The sequence below is a fragment of the Panthera pardus genome, unplaced genomic scaffold, assembly GCF_024362965.1.
Source record: "Panthera pardus isolate Hobbes unplaced genomic scaffold, ASM2436296v1 HiC_scaffold_7, whole genome shotgun sequence".
Taxonomy (NCBI): Eukaryota; Metazoa; Chordata; class Mammalia; order Carnivora; family Felidae; genus Panthera; species Panthera pardus.
The window spans coordinates 82089942-82115457 of record NW_026527002.1 but is presented as its reverse complement, the minus strand read 5'-3'; the positions used below and the strand labels follow the sequence as shown (position 1 = coordinate 82115457).

Below are 25516 nucleotides of genomic sequence, written 5' to 3'. Positions count from 1 at the left end.
CAGTGCCCGCCGGGCATCCCCATCTGGACCAGGCGCCACCACTCAACCCCGACAGCTCTAGCACTCAACTCACCACCTTTACCCCTGACCTCTCCATGGCCCCCAACCCACCTGCCATGTCTTCCTGTCACCAGGCGATCAGATATCTGGGCCAGGAACCAGCACCACCCCTTCCTGTTTCTCCACCTCCGCAGGCACTCTATGGTCCGCTCACTGACCCTCTTCTTCTCACCCCTACCACCATCCCTTTCCAAGGTGGTCGCTGCCTCCAAGACTGTTGCCCCAAAGCCAGCCTCCACCGCAGCCCCACCTGCCCCTCCCCAACCGCCACACAGCCACACCTCTGTGCCCCCCCCCCACCCCTCGGTACTCAGCTCGCTTGAGCGGGTCAGCCCCGCCCCCACCTTGGCTAGGCTGGCGAAGGGGAGAGTGTGCAAGTGTGTTCAGTCCAGCACTGCTCGCTCCGACAGAGCCCTCTCCTGGGGGCCTACCGCTGCACTGCAGGAAGGTCGGAGCCCGGCATTCGGGCCTGGGGGCCAGCCCTGGCCGCGCACCACCCAGCTCTCCCCCGGACTTGAGAGCTGGGTTTCCCGCGGCCCTTCCAGCTTTGCGACCTACACTCTGTGACCAATAATCCTCGTGACTTTGGACAAATTACTTCCCCGCTCCGGACCGCCTCCCTGAATGTCGGAGAAATCGGAAATGCAATGCCCCCTGAGCTTTGGGGCTCTCAGAGTTCAGGCTTGGCTTGCTCCATTGGACACCCCGGTGTCCTCGCGGCGGGGAGCAGGGGCGCGGACCTCACACCTCCCAGGGAGGGCACGGGCACCGGACTCGGCATCCCGAGTCTGCGTGAGGAAGGTGAGGGACCAGGCAGCCGGGCCTCTTCCGGCTTGTGACGCGGCAAATCCGGCTCCTCCGGGGACTGGACGCACCTGAGCCCAGGGAAGGGGGCGGGCTCGGCCCCGCGACGCCCGGGACCCTCCTCGCGCTCGCCCGCTGACCTTGGGGAGGCGCCTCCCGACTTGGATTCCCGCGCGGCCCGGCCGAGGGGGTGGCCCCCAGACTCTCGGGCCCAGGCTCCCCCGAGGGGCGCCTCTGCGAGCGAGCGCCGCCGGTCCCCGGCTCCCGGTCGCCGTTTACCTGAGAAGCTGTGGCCGCGGCGGCCCGGGCGCCGCCCTCCCGCCAAGCCCCGGACCGGAGCGGGCGGCGCCGCACGCCGAGCCCGCCCCCGCCGCCCTCCGCCAACCGCGGCCCGGCGCGCGGCAGTCCGGCCCCGCCCCCACACGATCTCTGCGCTCATTGGCCGGAGTCGCGTCCCTCTCCCCCTCTCTCCACCCCGCCCACCAGGCCCCAGAGAGCAGGAGTGCGCAAACTCCGCCTCGTGCTCCGCCCCGCCCCCGGTCGCCCAGAGCCCGCAGCTGCCGACAGTTGGTTGGGCCCGAGCGCGGCCGAGCTGGCCGCTAGGGGTGCGGCCGGTCACTGCGCAGGCGCGGGGCGTGCACTTCCCTCTTCCTCCGCCCGGGACCTGGCCGCCTCCCCCAGTCTGTTCCCGTCCTCCTTGGGCACTGACACCTCAAAGATGTCTGCACGCGGCTCCACGCACCGGGGGCAGCACCGGGGACTCGGGCTCGGCGCGTCACGGTGCTCAAAGCCAGTCCCCTCGCAAACGCACACCTGTCCAGGCGCACACGCCAGGTGGACCCAACCTGGACACACACGAGCAGTATCGTGCCCTATTATCTCTCACACAGGAATGCACCCACTGAACACGCAACAAATATCCAGAGACCCCGGGGGCGCCGACTCCTCCGCGAACAGATAGATGCACGTTTAGTCGGCCAACGAGATGAGCAGTTCTCTGCATTGGGGACCCGGGGCTCTGGAGAGAAAAGCAGATAGGTGATAAGCAAACAAGACACACCAAGCGCTGTGAGGCGGAGCAGCTGGCAGGTGGAAAGAGGTGTGTTCGGACTCAGAAGGGAAGAAGCTGGGAGAGAGCTGCACCCCAGGCAGGGACACTGGCACCTGCACACCCTCAAAGGCTGAAATCATGTAGACATGTCTAACCAAAAAAAAAAAAAAAAAAAAAAAAGAGTGGCGTTCCAGAAGCTCAGAAAGTGAGAAGAACGACTTGAGAAGGAAGTGGCCAACAGCACGACATCCAGGGCCCAACAAATGTCTTCATCTTGCAGCAGGTTGTGTCTGCAGAGAGCTGTGGGTGATGGTGTGGGGTGCAAAGTAGGGGCCCTGCTGCACACACTGGGGCAGGGTGGCTGCTGAACAGTGCAGGGAGGGACATTCTTTGTCCAAAGAGAGAAGGGATTCAGCTCGCTCTGTTGCAGGGATGGACAGAATCCAGAAGGCTGATGGTGAGGTGATGTGCTCTGCAGAGGGGGCTGGCTCCTCAGGAAGAGCACTAACCACTCCAGCCCGTCACAGGGTGAAAGGGGGAGGGGCTGACCACAGCATCTAGAAGTTGCTAGGGCAGTGCAGGAGGCAGGCCTTTTGGAAGCTCACATCTGGAGGACTCGCTCTCCTTACCAAACCCTGCCTCAGCACCCTATGGCCAGTGCCCAGCATGGCCCTCTGGCTCTGCCCCCCTCCCCAGCCTCAGCCAGACTTCACGCCCCAAGGGCAAAGGTGTCCCAGCACACATCACAGCTGTCATTTGACTTTATTATGTTACACATATATATTTAAAAAAAAATTTTAATGTTTATTTTTGAGAGAGAGAGAGACAGAGCACTAGTGGGGGAGGGACAGAGAGAGGAGAGGGAGACACAGAATCCAAAGCAGGGTCCAGGCTCTGAGCTGGGTCAGAGCAGGGTCCAGGCTCTGAGCTGTCAGCACATAGACCGACACAGGCCTCGAACTCAGTAACTGTGAGATCATGACCTGAGCTGAAGTCGGACGCTTAACCGACTGAGCTACCCAGGCGCCCATGTTACATATATTTTTAATGTTTATTTTTGAGAGAGACAGAGTGCAAGCAGGGAATGGGCAGAGAGAAAGGGAGACGCAGAATCCGAAGCAGGCTCCGGGCTCCAAGCTGTCAGCACAGAGCCTGAAGCAGGGCTCGAACCTACCAGCCGTGGATCATGACCTGAGCTGAAGTCAGATGCTAACGGAAGGAGCCACCCAGGCACCCCGGCTTTCCTACATTAATGCCAATCTCCTTTCTACAACTGGAAGTTCTATGAGAGAAACGCCCCTGTCTGTGACTTGCTCCCAAGTGCTGAGCACCGAGCCAGGCACATGATGGGTGCTCAATGAATTTTATAGAATTGATGAATGACTGAGGGTACAGAGAGGGGAGGGCAGGAAAGACTTTGCAAAGGGAGGGTGGACAGAGCGGGGTCCTGCCTGTCTCCTCACAATTCTCACTGGCTTCCAGTTGTGTTCTGGCACTGGTGGGAGTTGGGAAGCTAAGAGGGGCATGGTTCCCCGGCTCCACAGCAGCAACTCAGAGGCACAGACACCCCTGGACAGAGCCACACGGTTTTCCCTTTTGCTAACACCTAACGCCTGAATAACAGTCCCTCTGCTTGAAACCAGGAGCCATTTCTCTTTCCTACCCCCTCAGTCAGCAAGGAACCTGTTAGTCTGCCCATTTTCCATGTCCCAGGCAACTTGCCAAACAAGGGCGGTGGGTGGGCAAGGGAATATTAAGCAGAAGCCTACTCTAAAGCAGCTCTGGTCCAACAGGGGTAAGAAAATGGGTCCGTCCTACCAGGGCGTCCACAGGCCTGCACCGCAACAGGCACACTGTGACCGCCGTGGATACCGGTGGGGACCAAGTCAAGTCCACAGATTCACCAAGCCTCCACCAAGGCCCAGGCTCTCCTGCTGTCTCCAGGACAGCAGCCCATAGCACTGTGCCCTCTAGCTCACAGCAGAAAGGCTGCATGTTTGAACCTCCACTGCCCAAACCGTCACCCGTAAAACAGGAATCACTTGGTGGTGATCCGGTTTGAGCCCCCAGATGTGAACGCCTACCATGGGATGGGCATGTTGGGCACGGCCTGTGAACAGTAAGCAGGGCTGGGGGAGGTGACAGCCACAGCTCCTGTGACTCCTTAGGGCAGTGCCTGGCACAAGGCAGGTGCTCAGGAACATTAGCTGCTACTGCCCAGGGCAACGGTGCCCAGAGAAGACTCTGGAGGCCACGGGAAGAAGGGCCGACCACGTTGGCTACCGTCTCCTAGAGCTGGAGGGTTTGAGGTGGGGGCTCAGACCAGGGACTGTTGCTTGCCTTGGGGATGTGTCCAAGTCTCCAGAGAGCTCTGGGGGGCAAGGCCTCTTGCAGCAGACCTTGGCCTGGGTGAGAGAAGCTTCTAGGCCACAGCAGAAGAAAGCCAGAGGGCTCCCACCCAATGCCCTCTGGCTCAGCCTCTCCGGCAGCCCGCCTGGCTGCCACCTTGGCACCCTCTCAAAGCATGAGGGGGCTTCGCTGAAACAGTTGCCTGTATGTGTTGTGCTTCCTTTTCTTTCTTGATGTCCTTAGAGACCCTGCTGGCCTTCCTGTGGCTACCCTCCCCACATGCTCCCCACAAGCTTCTTTAAAGGTCCCCGTGGCCAGTCACATTTCGGATGGCCCACAGAGGCCTCACCCTGCCTCGAGGATTCTCACCCCACAAAGAGTGGGCCCTACAGGGGACAAGGTCGGTTCTAGCAAGACGTTCTCAGGGAAGGCAGGTCCTGGGGGAGAGAAGGACACCCCTCTTTGAGGGCACAATGCAGGGGCAGCTCTAGAACCCTCCATTCTAGAATCTGCCCCTGCTTTCCCAGAGTCTGCCCTGCCCCACACCAGTCCACGGCTGTGTTAGCCTCCCACCCCGAGCTCTCAGCCCTGGTCGCTGCCTGGCCTCTGCCCCGGTCCCATCAGCCTCCTCCAGCCCTGTCGCCCTAGCCCATCTGACACAAGTCAGGCCTCAGCCCTTCTCCCTGACCCCAACTCCCTGCAGTGAGCTGGACCGCCCTGCCCTCCGTGAAGGGCAGTGCCAGGCGAAAGCCGGGCCAGCGAAACTTCATGGAGCAGGTGCATGAATGCAGGGACAATGGCTACCTGCTCTCTTCCAGGAAGATGGGCTCTGGGGCCTTCTCCAAAGTCTACCTGGCCTATGCCACACGTGAGCGCATGCAGCACAACGCCAAGCTGGCCTCCGACCTGCGGGGCAAGCACCATGCCATGGTGAGGTGGGCAGCAGGCTCGGCCACCGCCCTCTAGCCCAGCCCCAGTGGGCCCTGTCCTAACCCCGCTGAGGCACCTTCCTGCTGATCTGGCATCCTCTCTGGAGGCCAAGGCTCCTGCAAGCTGGCTACTCCCAGTTCCAGAACCCCTTGAGCACATCAGTGCCAGGAAAGAAGGGGAAGGCCAACACTGCCCCCCGAGGATGCTGCTTCCCAACCTCACCGCAGCCAAGCTCGGCAATGTGCACAAAGGACATGGGGCCTGTCCGTGTCCCCCTCCAGGGGCTGTGGTCTACACACAACGGCCACCCCCCACCCCTGCAGGTGGCTATCAAGATCATCTCCACTGCCGAGGCCCCTGTGGCGTTCTCCCAAAAGTTCCTGCCTCGTGAAATATCATCACTCAATGCTACCTATAAGCACCTGAATGTGGTAGGCAGAGGCCCCGACCCAGCCTGTGCCCGTCCTGCCCATCCCCCGCTGGCAGCCTTCACCCTTCCAGCTGCCCAGGCCCACCCCCTCTTCCACCCGGGACCCTTCTGCTTGGGGCTCAGCCCCATCCCGAGACCCTGATCCAATGCACCGGACAGCCCCTCCTTGGGTGACAGCAGGTGGGTGGGGGCCTGGCAGGTGCGGCTGTACGAGACCTACCGGAACAGCCAGCACTCCTACTTGGTGCTGGAGCTGGCAGCCCGCGGCGACCTGTTGGAACACATCAACTGGGTGTCGGAACGCCGCTGCAGCCCGGGGCTGGATGAGGAGGAGGCCCGCAGACTGTTCTGGCAGCTCGTCAGTGCCGTGGCCCACTGCCACAGCTCCGGCATTGTGCATCGGTGAGGGCGCTGCCGCCTCTGCAGCCTGCTCCCACACCCGCATCAAGAGGCCACCCATCTGAGCCCAGGACCAGCACCTCTTCCCCTTCCCCTTCCCCTTCCCCATGCAGGGATCTAGAGTGTGAGAATATCCTCCTAGATGACCGAGGCCTCCTCAAGCTGACCGGTGAGCCTTTGGCCCAGCCCCTACCCTCTTCCCTAGATTATCCTGACTCGTGACCCAGCTGGACCCTCAACCCTCCCAGGAGGCCCAGCCCCACCCCTGCCCACAGCTGCACTTGCAGAAACCTACACACGCCACGTCTGCCCCCCAGTCATCCCGCCCGAGCCCTCGCTCTCTCGCCCTCCTGCTCCTCACCCGGGGGACTGCCTGCCCTGTGCCCAACCCCCACCCCACCCCACCCCACCCCTTCCCCACTGCAAAGACTTTGGTTTCGCCAGCCATTTGGGCCTCAAGAGCTTGCTGCTGAGCACCTTCTGTGGGTCCGTGGCCTGTACAGCCCCGGACGTCCTCATGAGCAAGTACAATGGGGAGCAGGCTGACCTGTGGAGCCTGTGAGTGGCGCCCACAGACACCCCATCGTAGGCAGGACCCGCGGGAGGGCAGGGGAGGGGGCACGCCCTGAGGAGCCTGTGCCCCCAGGGGCATCATCCGTTATGCCATGGTGACCGGGAAGCTGCCCTTCAAGGAGCGCCAGACCCACCGCATGCTGCACCTGATGCACCATGGCCCCACCTTCGGGCCGGGCGTGTCCCCAGGTGAGTGAGGACACCCTGCGTCCCTCCCGAGCCCCAGCACGGGCCTGGAAAGTAGGCAAGAGAGACCTGGGTCCAGAGAAGGGTCATGCTGCGTGGAGGGAGTGGCATGGGAGACTGACCTGGCACCCCACCCCCAACCCAGGCTGGTAAATGGACCACAGCAACCAGGGGACAGGGAAGCTGGGCTGGAGGACGCCCCGATTCAGACTCCTTGCCTGGAAAGGCAGCGGCCCCACCGAGCTCTGCACCAGCCCAGGGCACGCTGCCTTCCCTCTCTGTGCTCTGATCTCACGAAGGTGAAGCACTGACTCTCTCCAGGCATTTGGGGGGTCCGAATGGGCTGACTCCTCTACCCTGCCAGCGTTGTTGATGGTGATGGACGCAGTTGGGGGGGAAGAGAGTGGGCAGTGGGAGGCCACAGCTGTGAGCCCTCACCCACAGAGTGCCGGGACCTGATCCGATCCGGGGCCTGCTGCAGCTTCGCCCGTGCGCGCGCCTGGGCCTGCAGCAGGTGGCCGCGCACTGCTGGATGCTGCCCGCCACGCACGCGCTCTCTGGCACCACGCTCAGGATGCCGCCGGGTAGGGTGGGGGCCCTGGGAGGGGGGTGTGGGCAGGTGGCTGGCCCCTCGGCGCCCCTCCTGATCCCCCACTGCTGTCGGTTGCAGAGAAGCCAGCTAAGCTTGAGCACTCGGAGCCTGGCAGAGACTCGGAGCCTCCGAGGCGGCGCCCCGGCACTGCTTCTGGGCCTCCGCCTGGGCCGTAGAGGCCGACCCAAGAAGAGGTGCAGGCTCTGCCCAGCTGGGGCTCTGGAGCGCGAGGACAGCCAGCCTGGGGGTAGGCGCCTCCAGGTAGCTCCTATCGCTGAGCTCCACATCTGCCATCAGGACCACGCCTGGGCACTACCTGGCATGGGTGGGCAGAGGCGAGGCCAGATAAAGCGTTTATTTTGTGGAGGGGATGTGGATGTCTCTGTGCAGGAAGGGCAACCAGCCACGGGGAACCATCCCAGGAGAACACACCTCCGTGCCACGTTTTTAGTTGGGAGGAGAAGAAAACTACAGAGAGTACCAGAGAGGAAAGAGATACCTCGTACCCGCGAAGCGACCGGCCTCAACGGGAGGAACCGGAGTGGACCCCAAGCTTTGCAGGCAGTGCCAGGACTGAGGACACGCGGAGTGGGGGTGCGAGGAGCTCTCGCGGCAGCAGCACTCCAGTGCCAGGGTGCAAGGGGCCCGGGAAGGCCAGGACTCTGGAATCCTGTGCCAAAGATGGCCCTGGGAAAGGAGCGCGCCAGGGGGAGGGCCACACTGACCCTCTACCAGGCCTGGTGTGGCAGCTTTAGAACTGAGGGACCACACAAGGAGCTGGGGAAGGACAAGGTTCTTGGGCCCATAGGAGGCTCCAAGGTGACAAAGGGCGGGAAGGGGAGAGGTCTGCTTAAGAGCGAGGATGCAGGCACATCACAGAGACACTCTGAGTGTGTCAGGCAAAGGGCTCGGACGCTCAAGGAAGCCTTCCAAGGACAGGGGCCGGTCAGAGCGGACAGCAAGTACGTCACAGCAGGGCGGGCCAGAGAAGACAGCAAGGGGCTGAGGGCCGTCCTGGGGCACAGGTCAAGCAGGAAGGTGGAGAGAATGACGGGGACACAGCGCCCAGCCAGCGCTCCAAGGACAGACCAGGGGGTCACAGCCCTAGGAGATCCCAGGACAGGCTGATGCTGGAAGTCTCACGAGGTCAGTCCTTTGAGGCTGGGTCTCAGGCAGGGCACGTTGAGGACCCCAGAATAGAGCACTTGGGGTGGGCCTGGCAGCAAAGGGCCCTGCTTACACCTGGACGCCCACCAATGCACAGACCTCGACGGTGCCCTCCGGGGCCGCTCAGGCTTGCACTGTTTATCCGTCCCGCCCGTGAGCCATCTTCCTGGAGGCACCCGAGAGTCCTGGAGCACGGCTGGCTCTGACTGACCAGTGCTGCTCCAAGCAACCGGAGTTGCTGGAAGTCACGGGGCACAAAGAGGTCCCCTCGCCCTCCCAGGCGTATTGGACATTCGCCCTAGAGACCTCTCGGCAGGGAACGACCTCTGAGCAAGGAGACCCAGGGGCCCACAGCTGCCTGCGGGAAGGCCCGGAGCTCAGGTGGGTGTAGCCCCTCCAGCTCGTGGCTCCGGAGCCAGCTCCTCCGACCGCTCCCGGGTGTGCTGTTCCTGCTCCTGGCGGTCCAGCCGCTGCAGCTGCTGCTCCACGTCTTCAGGCACCTGCACCTCCAGGAGGTTTTCCATGCCCTGCTCTGGCTCGTCCCCAATGAGCACCTGCCAGCGGGGGAGGCAGGTGAGCAGCTGGGGCTGGCGCACCGCGGACATCCCGCCCCCCTTCCCCACCAGCCCCGCACCCACCTGAATGAGTTTCTCGCAGGCCACCCGCACGTCGGGCTCCGGCTCCCAGCTGTGTAGCTCACGCAGGATCAGGTAGGCTCCCTGCTTCCTCACCTGCTGCCGACCAGGTGCTGTGGCTGTCAGCTGAGAGAGGGCAAAGGTTATCCAGATATGTGCGTGCCCGCGCGTGTGTGGCACGTTAGGAGCCGGCATGAATACAGCAGGGCCTCTCTGCTCACCAGCATGATGGCTTCAATGAGCATCTTTCGGATGTCGGCATCAGGCTCCCTCTGCTTGTCTGGCGGCAGGTACTGCAGATCAACAGGCAGCCCTAGGGGTGTGTGTGCGAGCCACTGGGTGCCAGCACCAGGCATCAGGCCAGACCCAACCTGGGTTAGCCCCATTCGTGCTCAGCAACTCCCTGGCTGGAAGGTTTCAGCCAGGTCAAACCCTGGGCATCTTCTCCCTCCCCCCCCCCCCCACTGGCCTCCCCTTCTGCCCAGGGAACCCTGAGTCTCCACCCAAGCCACTCACGCTCCATCTCCTCCTCGGAGAAGTCCTCAGGGCCAGCCAGGGGCAGCAGCAAGAAAGGGAGAATGTCCACCTCGGGCCCAAGCAGCCACTCGTGGTGTCCTGGGGGGGAAGGGGAACAGGAACGGGGGTCAGTCTAGCGAGGCCCCGAAGCCATCTCTCCGTCCCATCCCCCCAAACGCCACACCCCCACCCCTACTCACGATGCTCGAAGCAGCAGTTTCGGAGAGTCCCCACCACCCCGCCCCTGCGCACGGAGGAGTCTGGGAATTGGGTAAGGGGCAGCAGCCGCTGGACCACGCACCTGAAGGAAGGGATCACTCAGTGCCATCCCAGTTCACCTCCACCCCCTCCCCGCGGGAGCCCCGGGCTTCACCTGTCGGGGTCCAGCAGGAAGGCGCGCGCCGCGGGACGCTGGCTGAGGTTGGAGAGCATTGGCCCCAGGTAATGCAGGGGCGCGCGGGCGTTGTAGCCAGGCGTGCACAGCGCGCGCACCAGCCGCCCCAGGCCTGACTCCCCCGGCTCCGCGACCTCCAGCGCTGCCATCAGCGCGGCACACGGCGCCGGCTCTCGGCTGAGGTTGGCCAGCACGGCGGCCGCCTCCTCGGCCCAGGGCCACTGTGGATCCAACGCGCGGCCCAGCAGGCGGGCAGGCAGCTCGGGCTCGGCCTGCAGCAACGGCTCGTGCAGGCCGGGCTCGGCAGCGAGGTTGACGAGGGCGCGAGCGGCGTCGCGCGCCGGGGCCGGGGCCGGGGCCGCGGCCAGCTCGACCAGCGCCCGCAGCAGGGCCGCCTGGCCGGCCAGCAGCGTCCGACCGGGCCCGGAGCCGGTCAGCTCCAGCACGTGCCGCGCCGCCTCCGCCTGCAGGTCCGCCCGCGCCCCGAGCGCCAGGAAGGGCAGCAGCTTCGCCACCTCCGCCTCCAGGCCGGCCTCCGGCATCGGCGACCCTGCGGAAGCTAGCCCACTAGCCAACGCGCCCGCGCCAGTCCTGGCCTCCCCCATGCCCGCGCGGATCACCCCAGCCGCCACCCGGGCTGAGACCCGGCCCGTCAGAGGAACGGAAGCCGCAGCCACCAGTCGGGAGGCTGCCCACTCCGCGCGCGGGGCTGGGTCGGCGTGCGGAGGCGGGGCCGGCGCCCGGAGGCGGAGCCACACCGAGGGCCTGCGCGTTGTGGACTGCGTGCTCCGCCCCCAGCCCCACGCCGCGGCCGAGGGTGGCCCTGGAGGCGCCCGCAAGGAATCGTCGCGTGTGGTGTGACCCCGGTCCTAGGGGGACCAACCAGCCAGTGGTAGCTGACGGATTACATGGCCCCTCTTCCATCGTAGGTGGGGCAGAGCTCTATCTTCCCTGGAAGAGTCACATGGTCCGTTACTTTGACTTTTTTTTTTTTTTTTTTTAAGTAATTTCTACCCCCAGTGTGGGGCTCGAACTCACACCCCGGCACCAAGAGTCGCATGTTCCTTAGACTGAGCCAGGAAGGCGCCCCTGGTTGACTTTCTAATGTTAGACCAGCCTGTATTTCCTGACGTAACCTCCACCTGGTCATGATATATTTTCATTTTTTAAATGTTTATTTTGAGGGGCCCCTGGGTGGCTCAGTCAGGTTAAGCGTCGGACTGCGGCTCAGGCCATGATCTGGTGGTTTGTGGGTTTGGAGCCCCAGGTCAGGCTCTGTGCTGATATGGAAAAGCCTGGAGCCTGCTTCGAATTCGGTATCTCCTTCTCTCTCTCTCTCAAAAATAAGCATTAAAAAAAGAGTTCGTGGGAAGGCACGGGAGTGGGGGAGGGGGAGAGAAGGGGAGAGAGAGTCCCAAACAGGCTCTGTGCTACTTTGCATTGATCTCCTGACCGAAATCGTGACCTGAGCCCAAACCAAGAGTCAGAGGCTTAAATGACTGAGCCGCCTAGACGACCCTCTCATGTTGGTATTTTTACAAATATATCTATTTTTACTTATTTTCTCAAGCTCTGTGCCCAATGTGGGGCTTGAACTCCTGAGTTCAAGAGTCACACACTCTACCAACTGAGCCAGCCAGGTGCCCCTCTCATGTTGGTATTTTAAAAAGAATGTAATGGTTTTATAACTTAAAGCATGAAACACCTGTAGCAGCAGACCGCCCTAGGCCTCCTGGTCCTTGTCTTAGCAGGCATGGGTCCTTTTATACAAAGCTCCTGGGGCTTCTTGCCCTACTCTGCGAGGAAAGGGCCACCCTCTTGGCAGCCCCAGAACAAGAGCCCCTGCACAGTTCAGGGCCTGGGGTGGGCGGGTTGCGGACAAATTCTAACCAGAAAGCCATGGAGAAGAAACTTCTAAAGTCGGAGGCTGAAAACATTCACAGGAAACAAACTGCTGCTTGACGGCCCAAAAGAAGGATGTAAAAGCTAGACCGGCCCTTCGCAAAGGCACACCCCACAGCCAGTGCACACCTGGGCCCTACGAGTTGTCTGACCAGTGTCCTGGGAGCTTTCGACAGCTCAGAAGGAAGCCAAGGCCCTCTGAGCCCTCTGAGACTTCACATACGAGGTATGTCTCCTGACAATTTTCAGGTAGAAGGGTCCAAAGGGTTGCTGTCCCTCTATTGCTTCTTGAATAAAGCACATGGGACCCCATCAATTCCTCTCCCTTCCAACCCAAGGGTAACCAAGGCACCAACAGATTCTGGTCTCACCTCCGGCAAACTGCAGGCTCCCCTCCCTTACACTTACACACACACACACACACACACACACACACACACACACACACACCTGTGGCTACCTAGACCCTCCCACTCCCTCCATGCCTGGCCACTTGCTGGCCCACAAGTTCCCACTCCCATCTTGATCTCAGTAATTTACTGACAAACGCTGGCTGAGTGCCTGAGCAGGGACATGCCCACATGGGATAGGCCCCTCTCCAGGCAGACAGCCCCCGCCGCGCCCCCCCCCCCAAGTGCTGACCATGCCAGACTCCAGCGTGGCCCTGGCTCCTGCCTTGCACATGCAGTTGGCCACTGGGAGATTCACAAGACACAAGCAGGACCTCCCCGTGCACCCTTGCAGCCCCCAAAGATGAAGGTGGCACCCAGTTTTCTGGCCACGACCTCTGGACTTTATTTCTAGGGGGAGAACAGTTGGCTGGAAAGCGGCTTCCTGCCTCCAGGCTGGAGGGAAGAAGAGACCGGGGCCACCAGCCTGGTCAACTGTAGCTGTCAGGGTTCGTGTCATCTGGCAGAAAGTAGCGCTGTAAAGCAGGCTGTAGGAGCAGTGGGGGCAGCGGACGGGCAGGCCTGGGCCAGGCCGGGGGGAAGGGACGAATTTCCACCCTCGGCAGGGGCAGTTTCAGCATGCGGATGGAGCCATGGAGGGCACTGCCCACCCGGAGCCGGGACGGCATCCGGCCTGTGGGCCAGCAGGACGGTGAGGTCTCAGGCTGAGGTGGAAGTCAAGGTCTAGTTCTCCCCCCGTCCCTACTCACCTCTCAGTCTCATCGGAGACCTCTGGACCTTGGCCTCCTGAAGCCGGAGGATAGGATAGTGCCTGGAGGCGTAAGGAAGTGGGTTCGGCCCCGTCAGCCCCTCAGCTGCCCCGCACAGGCCCTGTCCCGGCCTGGTGGCCCCCTCACCAGCGATCCCAGGGCTGTGGTAGCACTGTGTTGGGCACAGGTGGGCGCAAGCTCAGGCATGGGCTCTCGGGCTCCTCCTGCAGGGGACTCTGCTGCCGGGCCCGCTGCCGCTCACAGAAGAAGTTGAGCGCATCGATCGGCCCCAGGTCCAGCATCTGCGACCGTGACCAGTCCGTCTGCTCCAGTGGCAGTGGCTCATCCGGCAGCACAGTGGGTACTGAGGGGTGCAAGTGGACCTCGGACGAGGGGCAGAAGTGTCGCAGTGTCTCTGACAGCGTGCGTCTGGTCCACCAGAAGCACACTGGTGGAAGCGTTTGCTGGGCCTGGGACTCAAGGGTGGCCAAGTCCAGCTCCCCAGGTGAGACCACCAGTGAGGGGGCCCAGGAATGGGCTGAGGGTGTCGCTGAGACATGAAAAGGTGACCCAGAGAGCACGGAAATCTGAGACGGGGCCTCCTTGGGAGGAGGGTAAAGTGCCGAGGTCCTGGAGACCCTGGGCAGCACCTCTGACAACTCGGCTACTACAGAAGGCTGCAAGGATTCCATCTGTGGGGGAAACAGCCAGTTGAAGATGCCGCCAAGCCCAAGGCAGAGGCTCTCCCTCCCCCAGCAGGGAGGCCTGAGTGGTGCTGCCCCTGGCCCCAAGCTTCAGACCTGGCTGCAGACTGCTTCCTGGGGAGGAGCAGGAAGATCCCCAGAGATGGGGGGTTGGGGGACAACAGGAGAGGACCCATGAGCACAGGTACAGAGCAAGCCGAAGAGCCAGCCAGCCGTACCTGGATCCCCCCCACCCCGACTTGGGAAAAGCCTAGGGAAAAGACAAGAGGCTCCACTGGCAAGTGGCCTGCCCCCCCCCCCCCCCCCCATCCACCGGGACCTGTAGCCGCTCCATCATTTCCTCCAGCTTCTGGCAGCAGCGTTGGCGCAGTGCAGCCTTGCAGTTGGCGTCCGGGCCCTGGACCCAGGTCGTCATCTCCTTGAACAGGAAGCCCTGCGGATCCTGAAGGCCTAGCCCTTCCAGCAGCTTCTTGAGCCAGGGCCTGGGACAGTGGTGAGCAGCTAGCTTATCCAGAAGCCTTCCTCAGCTGGTGGTGAGGATGAGTAGGGAGCAAAACTCACCGGCAGGAGGCTGGCGAGTAGAGGAAGTAGGACATGAGCTCCAGCACCACCTCGTGGGACTCCAGGGAGCAGGCCAGGAGGAGCTGCAACGCCAGCATCACGAACTGCTTCTGCGTTTGGTCCTGAGCACAGAGGAGCGAAGCAGCCGGGTAGGTGCTGGAGGCCCGGGGCGGGCCGGTGGGCGGGGCTGGGGGCGGGGCCAGAGGTGCACCTCGAGGCTGGGGGGCTGGTCCAGGTTGAGCAAGCGCTCCAGGATGCCCCGCAGCCGGTTACAGAGGTCTCTGCTCACGTCGGGCAGCAGCCGCAGCAGCGCTCCCAGGATGTGCACGCGGTCTGCCCAGGAGGCCTCGTCCAGCAGGTCCGTGAGCAGCGAGGCCAGGCCCTCCACCGTGCCCACTTCGGGATACACCTGCGGGTACCCAGCGCCGAGGCCCTGTTCCCTGCACTGCCCGCCTCCCCGCCAGCCTGTGCTTCCCAGGTGCCCGAGACCCCCGAACCTTCAGGTTGGAGATGGGGAACAGCTTTTTGAACCAGTTCTGGCAGACGAAAAATTGCAGAAACCTGGGCAGACGGCCGTAGCGCTCTTCCCAGAGCGAGCGCCTGAAGGGGTACGAGGGGCCGCGCGAGGCCTGGGTCCCGGCGGAGGCGTCACGAGAGTGCAAGGGCTTCGGGGTCGAATCCTCGGGGCTCTGCGGGGCAGCGGCAGCAGCTGCAGGCCCCCCCTCTCCGCTCCTGACCTTGGCAGCCCCGGGGGCCTAGCGGGTGCCTACCTTGGCCTCCTCCAACTCGGAGAGGTGCCCGCGTGGGCTCAGGGAGTCGGAGGCCCAGTCCAGATACAGCTCGTCCTCCTCCTCCTCCTCCTCCTCCTCCTCCTCCTCCTCCTCCGCCTCCTCTTCCCCCAACCACCGGATCAGCTTCTGCTGCCACTTGGCATGCCACTGCCTCCCGCGTCGTCGTGGCAGCCACATGTCCTGGCTCCCACCTGGCTGCAGAGGGGAGAGCACGGGTGGCCGCTGGCATGCCGCGGGAACTCGGGCCCCCTTCCATAGAGCCCAGGAGCAAGCCCCCCGGTCCTCCCTTGCCTGGTGTCTGCCGTGGCTGGTGAGCGGGGCGGGGGCTCCGAGGCCGCTGACCTCCCTGTGCGGCCACATCTGCTGCAGCACCACGGAGTTGGGCACGCTGCCGGGGAAGTGGACGGGCCTGCGCGAGGGCTGCAGGTGGACACGGCGGGGTGGGCTGAGAACCCGAACTCCACCCGCCCTCCCACCCCACTCGGTGGCCAGTCCAGCTCCGCGGCCGGGTCTCCCGGAGCTGAACTGGGCTCGCGCCCCCGTCCACCTGCACCTGTGTAACACCCCCGGACCGTACAGACTGGGAACTAAAACTTCGTCCCCCTTTTGAAAGAGGAACTGCATGGAGCTGGGCAGAGGCTCAACAGTGGACTGCGGCCCTGAGCTCTCGGGCACAAGTGGACACTCTAGCTGCTGGGTGGGTAGAACGTGCAACTCGATCTTAGGGTTGTGATTTCAAGCTCCACACTGGGCTTGAAAATAAAATCTTGTGAAAAAAGGACACTCTGTAAAAACTGGTTTCCGGTAACCAGACTAAAGTGCCAGAAAAGCAGTGACGTGTACAATGTGATTACATCTTCTAACCACAACTTTTAGAAAGCAACCTGTGTGAGTTCCCTAATGCCTCTGCAATTTGCGAGTGAAGACCCCTGGCTTTTGCTCGTCAACAGGACTCAATCTGGGTTGCTACCAAATCTGTGCTACCCGGATCGTGACGCCCTGTTTTCTCAGTCAACACCCAAAACGCTCAGACAGGCAAAGAGAACCTTTAGAAACCAGGTGGAAGGACAGTCAAGGGAGGCATCAGCTGTGACGACTGAGGAGGAAATCTGGGCGGCCTCTGGGGAGCGCTGACACCCCCACACCCTCTCCACGGGACTTGGCCCCCAGCCCTGGAACCGGGATGTCCATGAGAATTGGTGCTAGGAGCCTGGAGAGGTGGGCTGAGGGTTTGGGTAGATGGTGCGGCTGCAGGAAGGATCGGCGACACCCCCCACCCCCCGCCCCGGGCAGATGACAGTGCCAGCGTGTGCAGGGAGTCTGGGATGGAGACGTTGGGAAGCTGGCAGAGTGCAAGGGGCCAGCTCCTGTGGCCTCTGCTCCTTTAAAGGGAGAGGACTCTGGTCTTCCAGACAGTCCGCATGGCACCTGCTCACCCAGCACTTTCACTGGGAGGAGGTGTGCCGGCACAATGAGCTGGCAGAGGCCTTGGCTGTGCCTAGTGTCTTCTCTGGGAGTCTGGCCCTCCGGCCGCTGGCCCCCAGAAAGCAAGGAGTCAGGGCCCACAGACAATAGCACCACGGCTGGGCTGGCCAGGAGGTGGGGGGAGGGCGACAGGCGGCTCGGAGATCAGACTGGACCAGGAGGTCTGCAGCAAAGGGACGACGGGGTGCGTGAGAAGGCTGCCACCAGAGAGAGCAAGGGACCCTTACCTCACAGGGCTGAATGGTGGCAGGAAAGAAGCCTCGGAGGTTGGAGAGGAGCTCCTCGGGCCGCCTCGTCATCAGGAGGGGGATCTGGGACAGCAGAGGGGCTCAGAGCCAAGCGTGGGCCCCCAGTGCCCCTGCAGCTCCGCTCCTGGGTGGGCAGCACCCACCCGCCCGGGGGGCCTCACCCTGTGCTGTGTGTGGGGGGATGGTAGGCCCGGGACCACAGGCTTCTCCCCTTGGAGCCGCTCCAACTGCAGCCGCAGGTCCAGACCGAGGCCCAGGCTGCCGCTCAGAGAGGAGCGGGCCAGCAGCTGAGGTGAGGGAGGAGGAGTCGCAGGGCGGGGGGCGGGGCCATGGGGGCAGGGTCGAGGTGGGAGGGGCGGGAGGCCTTACCTGGGAGGCCCTGCTGTGCACCCCCCGGTGGGGGTGGGGGGTGGGCAAGGGGACTCGGGGAGGGGGGGCGAAGCGCTGGCCCCCGGTCCCCAGGTCCTGCAAGGGGCGGGCTGCCGGCCCCCTTAGGGCTTCAGTGCAGACCTCGGCCTGCCTAAGACTGAGGGCAGCTGTGGGCGAGGCACACACATCGCAGGTCTCTCTCTCCAGCGGGAGGGTCACAGTACTCCATTGCTGGGACTCTCTTCCAGAACGCATGCCCTGGAAGGGGTGCAAGAGGGATAGGCAGGGGTGAGGGGTGAGGCCCCGGGGTGAAGGGAGGGGCTGGAGTCTGGGCTGAGGCTGGGGAGGCTCTATACCCACCAGCAAGCCAGGGCCATAGATGAGACGCAGATAGTTGTCAAAGGCCTCCTGCCGCTGTTGCCAGGAGGGTGGGGGCTGGGCTGCCGGGACCACCAGCCCCAGTCTCAGCATCTGAAGGTCTTCATCCCGGGAAACCAGGGCTTCTAGGTCCTGGGTGGGGGTTAGGGGTCAGCCCATTCCTCCTTCAGTCTTGCCATCTGCTTTCCAGACAGCCACGGGATCCCACGCCTGCCCCAGGGGCTGAAGGAGAGTGGCCTGAGCCCAGGGAAGGTTGTAGGGCTGGGGCTTTGGGACGGTGAGGGGGTTGGGGGTTGGGACCCACCCCACCTCCTCCAACACTGGCTGCTGAGGTGTGGCCGTCTGGTGATGGATGAAAGACAAGTCCGTGCTGCAGACAGGGATGGGCACAGGTGGGACACTAGATGTCATCACCAGGGGGACTGGGCAGAGGCTGGGACCAGCACCTGGGGGTGGGCATGGCCAGGCCTCTGTCAGAACACAGCCCAACAGCCAGGAGTGGGGATGCCAGGGCTGCGACAGGTCGGGGTGGTCTAAGTGGCCTGGGAGCTCTGGGTCCCCGAGCTGGGTGCACGCAGCCAGGCCCTGACTCGGGGGAGCTAGGCAGGGGCCTCTAGAACAGTTCAGCTGGGCCAGCAGACCTAAGACTGGCCACCCCACGTAGGCTGGCGAGCCTCTGCAGCTGGGCTGGGGTCAGCGACTCCTGGGTGGTCGGTGGCAGGGGAGGGTCATCCACCACATCAGGGACCTTCCGGCATAGCTTCTGAACAGGAGAAAGAAACCTACAGCTCTGGCCTGGGGGGGCCTGTCTGCCCACAGCAGCCTCACTCTGCCCAGGAATCCTGTGCCCACTGCATACCTTAACCAGGTAAGATGTGGGCAGGTAGAGCCTATGGGACACCAGGCACAGTCGGGAGCCCAGAGCCAGCACCAGGTCCCCACTGTCGCTGCAGAAGGTCAGGGCCTGAGGGGCACCATTCAGCCGCAGGAGCCTGGAGGGAGCGGCCAGGGCGAGAATCCAGCCCTGCTCCAGAGGAGGAAACTGAGACACTAGCAGGGGCAAGCCCCCTTTCCCCGGTCCAGCCTCTGGGCTCTGCTGGGGGCAGAGGCAGGGGAGCCCTGCTGGCTGCCGACGGGCTCCCGCCCCCCCGCCCCCCTTCCCAGCCCCAACCCACCTCAGCAGGCGATTCTCGGCTGTCCAGATGCGGATGGTGCAGTCCAGGCTGGAACAGGCATACAGCTTGAGTGTGGGACAGCAACACAGGCCTGAGGGACCAGGGCTCAGCGTGAGGGACCAGGGCCAGAGGACGGCCTGGGCTTTATTTTTGGCCTGCCCCTCACCAGTGATGTGGTCCGTGGGGTCATCCTGGGGCCGGTGATCGTAGCGGAGGCCGTTGCCCAGGCCAAACTGCACCAGGCCGTAGGTGGCGCTGTCTGGATCCTCAAAGCCCACAGTCACCCGCTTCCCCAGAGCGCAGAGCACCGTCGCCGGGTGGCAGCAAGAGAAGGTTCGCAGCAGGCAGAGGCTCTCCTCAGCATAGGGGAAGACACGCCACATCTTCACGGTCAAGTCTCCGCCTGCTCAGGTGGGAGGCAGGACTGCGCCTTTGTCCGGGGAGGGAAGGGGTTCCCAGGCCAGCCCCCTGGGGGGAGGAGAGATGCTGACCAGAGGACACAACGCAGTTCCAGGTAGATGCAATGGCGGTGACGGGGCCCGGGCTGTGTGCCTCGGTTTGGAAGACGGGCTTCGACCGGCGCCACTCGAGGACCGACAGGGTGCCATCCGTGTGCCCCACCACGGGCAGGTACCTACGCATGACATTAGCCAGTCGGCGCGGGCACCATCACCTTGCCCCACGTGGGCGGCTCCGGCACCCACCGGTTTTTGTCCTTCCGGGGTCGGGCCAGGTCACTGAGGCACAGCTCGCCCCCATGCTGGCGTACGATCTGCCAGCTGGCCAATGCGCTGCTGGGGTCTGTGAGGTGGCTGTACAGGTGCAGGCAGCAGGGCCTGGGCGCGGGGGCCGGGGGCGGGCACACCCGGTTTAGCACGCGCATGGGGCATCGTGCAGCGTTGGCACACACCAGGTGTCCGGCGCGCGTCAGCAGCCACAGTGCTTCCCGCGGTAGGCAGTAAAGCAGCGAGGCTGCGCCGTCCTCCGGTTCGAGCAGCAGCGCGCTCACCGTGCGCCCGGTGGCGACCGACACGAGGTAGACCGAGCCATCGGCGCATGCGCACACAAGGCGCATAGGCAGCGGCGGGTGCGCGGGCGCGGGCAGCGCGGGCGCGGTCTGCAGGTGGAGCACCGGCGCTGACAGCTGCGCCAACGGCGAGTAGAGCTCGCGAAGGAGCCACAGCTCCACGCTGCTCGCGCTCAAAGAGAGCACTGGCCAGCCGGGGCCAGCGGGCGCCAGCAGGCGGTTCACGTGCCCAGATGGCACCCCTCGGCCCCGGCTGCTCAGCGCCACCTCGCCCACCTGTGCTGACGCCTGCAGGTCCCACGTGCGCAGCGTCCCATCCTGCGAGGCTGACAGGACTAGGGCGGTGTTCGGCAGGACGGCCACAGCTGTCACTGGGCCTGTGGGAGGGGCACCAGGGGATCAGGGAAGGGGAGCAGGCGGCCCGGGATGCAGCCGGTGCAGAGAAGCTCGGGGAAGGGCTGGCGGAGACTCCCGACCGCCGGAGCTCTTACACAGGGTGGAGGGAGAACGGGCCTCAAGAGCCTAAGCGGTATGGCGCACCTGTGTGGCCCACGAACACCATCCGGACCTGCCAGTCGGCCTCCCACACCTTCACTGTGCTGTCGCGAGAAGCCGTCACCATGGCCTCTACCTCCTTGCAGTAGGCCAGGTCCGAGATGGTGCTGAAGGGGAAGAGAGGCCTCCGCAGACTCAGCACCCCCTGGTGTGTGAGCCCCGGCGGCCCTCCATGACTTGTTTTCTCTCCTGGATTCACCCGTCCTCTCTCACCCCACCTTCCTCCCAGTCCCTAGGCACCCCTCACGTTTTATGCAGGTCCCGGCGCACGTCTACGAGAGCCCAGCTGTCCAGATCAAAGGTGAGCACAGCCGAGCCACAGGCCGCGAAGCAGCATGGGGCTTGGTGGGAGGGCAAGGGCCCGAGAACCAAACGGGTGACTGCACCTGCAGGGCTTGGTGGCAGCTGCAGAGGTGACCCACACGGCACCAGGCAGCGGCCTCCTGAGCGGAACTTCCAGAGCACCAGGCTGCCGCCTGCCTCTGCCACCAGCAACAGCCCCAGGCTGGGCACCGGCAGACAGCAGACGGGCTGGTGGCCCGGCACCCTGCCCACCCCTGGCTTGCTCAGCCACAGCAGGCTGAGGTCAGGCCTTAGTATGGCCAGCCCCTCGGGGCCCCAGCCCACGAAGCGGCCCACAGCACCCAGAGGGCCTGGCACCGCCACCAGCCCCGTGAGCACTGCTGGGGCACACAGCTTCTCGTAAGCCCAGCCGTCTTGTCTGTGCAGGTGCAGGCGGCCCGCACCATCCAGCACCACGAAGCGTCTGCCCGCTGGGTCCTGCGCCACTGAGCGCAGCCCAGCTGCCACCGTCAGGTGGCGCAGCGGCTCCAGCCCGTGTGTCAAGCGGCCCACGCACAGCTCGGCTCTCTTTTCCTGCGGGCAGGGGCGAGCGGGCCTGCATTCAGCTGGGGGAGGGGGGGTGCTGGAGGAGAGGTAGTGCCCCTGCCTAGGGGAGCCAAGGGGATCCGGGCTGAGGGCGTCCTAGGGACAACGAGGGGAAGAAATGGGCCAGAAAAGAGGCCTCGAGGCAGGTGCCACAGGCAAGCCCCACCTTTTCCACGAAGTCACGGAGGCCTGTACGCAGGAGTAGCCATAGCTGGCGGGCACGGGCGCGCGGGGTCATGTTCTGCCACCGCAAGCTGCTGGTAAAAAGCCCTGGGACTGGCTCCGAAAACGACTCTGCGGGTCAGCAGTGGAAACACTGTCGATGTGTGGTCTTGGGCCCCAAACTCTGGAGGCTGTAGGCAGCCAGGGGCCCTCCCGAGTGCCTCGCCAGGTTAGGGCACTCCCCACGGAGTGTTGTGTCGCGGCAGGCAGAACCGGTGCCTGAGTGAGGCCTGTCACGTGGGGATCTGGGGCGGCGAGGCCAGGCCACCTCACCATTCTTCTCCTTGAGCAGCCCTGGATCCGGGACGTCATAGCTGTCGGCATCGTACAAGTCGAGATCCAGGATCAGGCTGTCACCTTCTACTGAAAAGGGGTTGCTGACATCTGACACTCCGGTCTCCATTTTGGCCTCTGCAGGTCCGGGCCGCTCAACAGCCCCCTAGGACCGTTGCTAGGATACCGGAGGCAGTAGCCCCGCCCTTGACGCAGACCCCGCCCCACACGCAGAACAGAGCCTAGATCACCACTAAATCACAGAAATTTTTTATTGGAAACAAACCAGCTGCAGCAAAGTGACACTCAGTGCACGCTGCCCAACGGGCAAGGTACGGGGAGAGGGTGGTACAGGTGGGCGTCAGGGGCTGGCCAAGCCCAGCGTGGTGACCGCAGGGGCCTGCTCACTGGGTCTCGGGCCCTTTGGGCTGGAGTGTGCAGGCCCAGGCCTGATCCGGCACGAAATACAAAAATAAACTCTGTAGTCCAGCTGTCCCTGCCTGTGTCAGTTCGTCGGGGCAGGGCAGTGGCTCTTCCCACCAGGCCCTGTGCTGTCCAGCCCGACCACAACGTGGGCAGCTGGAGCCCGTGGGAGCGAGCAGACGTCTGCAGGCGGGAGCCAAAGGGCTAGGTGGGCGTGGCCTGGGGCGGCGCTGCAGCCTTGGCAAGCCCCGGGATGACCACCAGCTGGGGAGGCCCTGGGGCGCCCTCAAGCGAGGGTTCCAGGCACTGGCTGAAGCTGAACGAAGCTGGGGCCTCTGCTCCTCGTCCTCACATACAGATCACCGGGACCCTGGGCAGAAGACGGCACACAGTGAGCTTCCAGGGCCAACTCCCAGGAGGTCAGGCAGAGAGGCACCCACTCTGTGCCATCGACCCCTGGCTACGGAGAGCCAGGCCACAGCCACCGTCACACACCTGTCCTCCTCCATGGCGCTGGTCTCCTCGGGTCCGCCCTCACTGCCTCCACTTCCGCTCTCTTCTTCCTCCTCCTCCTCTTCCTCCTCCTCCTCGCCCAGCTCCATGTCTAGCTCGTTGCCGGCCTCCGAGGGAGTATACGTGGATCCGCTGGGGGAGGTGTGGGAACGGGTCTTAGGACTGCCTGTCCCTGACCCGTTGCTGACCCCAGGGAGGACAAAGTCAGGAGCGGGGTGGGTACAGCTGGGGAAGTGGCATGTGACAAAGCAGGGGCTGAGGGAAAGGAGGCGGCCAGGCGCCCACCTGATGGACCGGCAGCTGAAGAACACGACCCGCTTCAGCCGCTTGTTGTAGAAGAAGTAGTTGAAGGACCAGAGGCTGCCATCCTCCCCAAAGGGGTCTGAGTCCAAATCCGGGTTGTAACTGCAGAGCGCGGGGCAAGAAGTGGCATGAAGGCCCAAGTGCCACATACACCCGCGGCCCTCCTGCAGGAATGCCGGCCCACCTGTAGATGTCACACTCGGACAGGCAGATCTCCTCATCTACTGCGTTCCAGAGCTGCGGCTTCAGGGCCTTGAAGTCCTCCCGTACGGCCGAAAACAGGCTGCAGTTGACTGCGTTCACCACCTAGGATGGTCACGGTTGGGACTGGCTAGGACGCAGAACGGGAGGCATGAACTGGGCAGAACCCAGGGGCCACTATAAGTCGGAAGGACAGTCGGGATAGCTGTGGGGCTGCGGGTCCCTCCCCCCACCGGACCCTCACCCAGCTGAGGCTGGGTTCCCTGCTGAACTCATGGCTTCGGGCTGTGCTGAAGTCATAGTCAGGCCGGAAGGACTCGTTGAGCGTGGCAATCAGGTAGAAGAGCGTCTTGCGGCTGCACTTGTCGCTCAGCGGGCCCTCGTCCTCACCACCTTGGCTCTTGCTCAGTCTGCAGAGAGAGACGCATCAGCCCAGCACTGCCCTGAACCTCACGGCCCACAGCAGGCACGCTCTGCGGCAGCTTACCTGCTGGGGCTGAGGCCCGACGTCTGGGGTGGAGACAGCGCCTCCAGCACGTGGGGCTGGCCCTCCTGGCAGAACTGCTTAAACATGTGCTTGTCGTCTCCCGCCATCTTACACGAGTAGCTCTCGATCCTGCAAGGTGCACGTGGGACCACGGAGCATGCCACCCATCAGGTTCAACTCGAGGGTCTCTGAGACACCAGCCTACACAACCCCCCACCTCACCTGCCAATGATGTGGGCGTCTCCAGTCTCCACTGTCAGCTGCGAGTTGATGGCTTCGAAGCTCGAGTTCTCCAACAGCTTCATGTCCTTGGGGAGGGGGTCCTGCGCTCAGAGGGGCTAGTGCTGCCTGAGGGTGGGAGACCGGTCCATGAGTATCTGGCCCCTGGGGCTCAGCCTCTGGCCTCCCAACCGGGTAAGTGGAGCCGCTGTAAACAAGCCGGGTCCCTCCTGCGGCTTACTCCTAAGCCCTCCGCGCTGGTAGGAGAGGCGGATTAGATCCTGTTACCTGAGAGTGGTGAGCTGAGGCTCTGGCTCGGCCAACCCTCTCCCCGTCCCCATACCTGGGGGCGCACCAAGGATCTTGCTCATATTGGGGCCTCTGGTTTATCTCCCTGGACACTGCCCACCGCGACAGAAGAGCCTCCTCCACCGTTAGGGGTGAGGGTCACTGTGAGCCCCCAAAAGTGCGGGACTCCTGCAGTACCCCTCCGGCCAAGCTCCTCAGCTAGGCTAATAACCCGCACCGGGTTAGGACCCAGGACACCTGGGGCTGGGGCTGGGGCCCTGCGGTCACCTGGGCGCAGCGCTCTTCCCTGTTCTACAGGCTCTCTATCGAGGTAAAGAGGAGAGCCATAGGCTTCCTCCGTTCTTCCCCGCGCCTAATTTCTTCGTAAATTAGTGACGCCACGGAACAGAGGCAGGCACCAAGACCCCCGAAGGGCCGGTCGGCCGGCCGCTAGCGCTCCAGCGTCAGCCTGGCCGCACCCGCCTCTCCGCCGGGCTAAGGGAAACCCCAGCCTAGTCGCGGAGAACTACAAATCCCAGGAGGCAGTGCGCCCCGGGACTCGCGCACGCGCGCACGCTCGCCGGCGCGAGGACCGCTGGGGGCTGGAGTTCTGAAGGCCCCGACACGGCGCCGGTCACAGAGCGGACACCTACCTGCTTGCGCAGCGCTCAGTGTGGCCGGGCCGGGTCTGGCCGGTTGACTTCGGCGCGGGTAAGGAGGCGGTGTGGGCTCCGGGCAGCTCGGGCTCCTCAGGACCGGAGGGCGGCGCCGCGGCCTCCGTTCGGGCCGCACTGTATCCGGGGGAAGAAGCTCCGCGACGACGTCCCGTTACTCCCGGCCCTGCCGGCCCTGCCGGGCTGCCACCGCGACATAGCCTCGCCCCTGGAAGGCGACCGACTATCGCGACCGACCTGCCCGCCGACCGCCACAGAAGGCCCGAGAGAGCAAAGGACCGAGCGAGCGACCTCTGCCTCCCGGGGCCGGACAACAACAAGCGTCCGCAAGGCCCGGCCCCCCGCCCCTGAATGGCCTGGTCCAGCCGCCGGGATCGAGAGCTCGGCTAGCCATTGGGGGCGTCTCCCGCCGTTCACTCCTACCGTCCACGTCTACTGGCTGCCCTGCCTGTCCGTCACTCTTCGAGGCCGTGCGATCCCACCTCCTTTCCTGGCGCTCATTGGCTGCGCCTCCTCGCTCGTCCCGCCCCTGGTGTCAGCCCGCCTTTCCAGGAGTGGCTGGCGGACCAACGCGGGGCCCGCCCG

At 63.9% G+C, this 25516-nt stretch overlaps 5 protein-coding genes and 3 long non-coding RNA genes across 16 annotated transcripts in view; 4 read left to right on the top strand and 4 right to left on the bottom strand.

Annotated features, from left to right (window-relative positions):
• Positions 1–1238, bottom strand: part of MROH1 (maestro heat like repeat family member 1) — a 62318-nt gene extending 61080 nt beyond the window's left edge. For 5 of the 9 annotated variants that reach the window (XM_053896269.1, XM_053896268.1, XM_019435074.2 and 2 more), the window contains exon 1: positions 936–1137. The gene's annotated coding sequence lies outside the window, so the exon portion shown is untranslated. The other 4 variants (XM_053896270.1, XM_053896271.1, XM_053896272.1 and 1 more) reach the window with 3 other exon arrangements.
• A 2480-nt stretch (positions 1239–3718) lies between these two features.
• On the top strand, positions 3719–7550 carry LOC109258310 (testis-specific serine/threonine-protein kinase 5-like). The gene is made up of 11 exons (XM_053896177.1): positions 3719–3789; positions 3951–4034; positions 4084–4217; positions 4968–5194; positions 5476–5625; positions 5824–6026; positions 6137–6192; positions 6452–6581; positions 6670–6789; positions 7227–7366; positions 7453–7550. The coding sequence occupies exons 1-11, from the start codon at positions 3719–3721 to the stop codon at positions 7548–7550; spliced, it is 1413 nt and encodes a 470-aa protein (XP_053752152.1).
• Positions 7551–7714: 164 nt separating this feature from the next.
• HGH1 (HGH1 homolog) lies at positions 7715–11514 on the bottom strand. Its single transcript, XM_019435081.2, has 6 exons — positions 10066–11514; positions 9893–9993; positions 9693–9791; positions 9398–9489; positions 9180–9302; positions 7715–9095 (listed from the first exon to the last, which is right to left on the bottom strand). The coding sequence occupies exons 1-6, from the start codon at positions 10689–10691 to the stop codon at positions 8919–8921; spliced, it is 1218 nt and encodes a 405-aa protein (XP_019290626.1). The 5' UTR covers positions 10692–11514; the 3' UTR covers positions 7715–8918.
• LOC128775315 (uncharacterized) lies at positions 11506–13716 on the top strand. Its single transcript, XR_008419952.1, has 2 exons — positions 11506–12214; positions 12793–13716. It is a non-coding gene; the product is annotated as an uncharacterized LOC128775315 (long non-coding RNA).
• WDR97 (WD repeat domain 97) lies at positions 12759–21966 on the bottom strand. The gene is made up of 24 exons (XM_053896267.1): positions 21824–21966; positions 21495–21622; positions 20688–21316; positions 20426–20547; positions 19563–20262; positions 19350–19492; positions 19025–19261; positions 18859–18949; positions 18543–18675; positions 18325–18446; positions 17993–18053; positions 17666–17815; positions 17306–17563; positions 17098–17223; positions 16916–16999; positions 15495–15623; positions 15183–15398; positions 14910–15101; positions 14624–14821; positions 14413–14534; positions 14171–14333; positions 13295–13839; positions 13148–13209; positions 12759–13071 (listed from the first exon to the last, which is right to left on the bottom strand). Exons 1-24 carry the CDS (start codon positions 21951–21953, stop codon positions 12869–12871), a joined length of 4944 nt encoding a protein of 1647 aa, XP_053752242.1. The 5' UTR covers positions 21954–21966; the 3' UTR covers positions 12759–12868.
• On the top strand, positions 14463–15986 carry LOC128775317 (uncharacterized). The gene is made up of 2 exons (XR_008419954.1): positions 14463–14565; positions 14711–15986. It is a non-coding gene; the product is annotated as an uncharacterized LOC128775317 (long non-coding RNA).
• On the top strand, positions 20541–22318 carry LOC109258341 (uncharacterized). The gene is made up of 2 exons (XR_002076288.2): positions 20541–20741; positions 21968–22318. It is a non-coding gene; the product is annotated as an uncharacterized LOC109258341 (long non-coding RNA).
• MAF1 (MAF1 homolog, negative regulator of RNA polymerase III) lies at positions 22078–25024 on the bottom strand. The gene is made up of 8 exons (XM_019435084.2): positions 24911–25024; positions 23973–24098; positions 23751–23879; positions 23508–23673; positions 23247–23368; positions 23045–23164; positions 22742–22891; positions 22078–22616 (listed from the first exon to the last, which is right to left on the bottom strand). Exons 2-8 carry the CDS (start codon positions 24053–24055, stop codon positions 22595–22597), a joined length of 792 nt encoding a protein of 263 aa, XP_019290629.1. The 5' UTR covers positions 24056–24098; positions 24911–25024; the 3' UTR covers positions 22078–22594.
• Between the last annotated feature and the right edge of the window lie 492 nt (positions 25025–25516).

Bases quoted from the DNA above. Each gene is read 5' to 3' on its own strand.
- LOC109258310 (XM_053896177.1), top strand. From the start codon at position 3,719: ATGGGTCCGTCCTACCAGGGCGTCCACAGGCCTGCACCGCAACAGGCA. The intron at 5,195-5,475 runs GTGAGGTGGGCA...GTCCCCCTCCAG, and splicing joins GGGGCAAGCACCATGCCATG to GGGCTGTGGTCTACACACAA. The intron at 7,367-7,452 runs GTAGGGTGGGGG...TGTCGGTTGCAG, and splicing joins CACGCTCAGGATGCCGCCGG to AGAAGCCAGCTAAGCTTGAG.
- HGH1 (XM_019435081.2), bottom strand. From the start codon at position 10,691: ATGGGGGAGGCCAGGACTGGCGCGGGCGCGTTGGCTAGTGGGCTAGCT. The intron at 9,490-9,692 runs GTGAGTGGCTTG...ACACACCCCTAG, and splicing joins CTCCGAGGAGGAGATGGAGC to GGCTGCCTGTTGATCTGCAG. The intron at 9,303-9,397 runs GTGAGCAGAGAG...GCCCTCTCTCAG, and splicing joins TCATTGAAGCCATCATGCTG to CTGACAGCCACAGCACCTGG.
- MAF1 (XM_019435084.2), bottom strand. From the start codon at position 24,055: ATGAAGCTGTTGGAGAACTCGAGCTTCGAAGCCATCAACTCGCAGCTG. The intron at 22,892-23,044 runs GTGGGCGCCTGG...CACCTCCCCCAG, and splicing joins TTCAGCTGCCGGTCCATCAG to CGGATCCACGTATACTCCCT. The intron at 22,617-22,741 runs GTGTGTGACGGT...TCTTCTGCCCAG, and splicing joins AGCGCCATGGAGGAGGACAG to GGTCCCGGTGATCTGTATGT.
- WDR97 (XM_053896267.1), bottom strand. From the start codon at position 21,953: ATGGAGACCGGAGTGTCAGATGTCAGCAACCCCTTTTCAGTAGAAGGT. The intron at 19,493-19,562 runs GTGGGTGCCGGA...TGTCATGCGTAG, and splicing joins CCCCGGAAGGACAAAAACCG to GTACCTGCCCGTGGTGGGGC. The intron at 19,262-19,349 runs GTCAGCATCTCT...CCACCTGAGCAG, and splicing joins GAACTGCGTTGTGTCCTCTG to GCGGAGACTTGACCGTGAAG.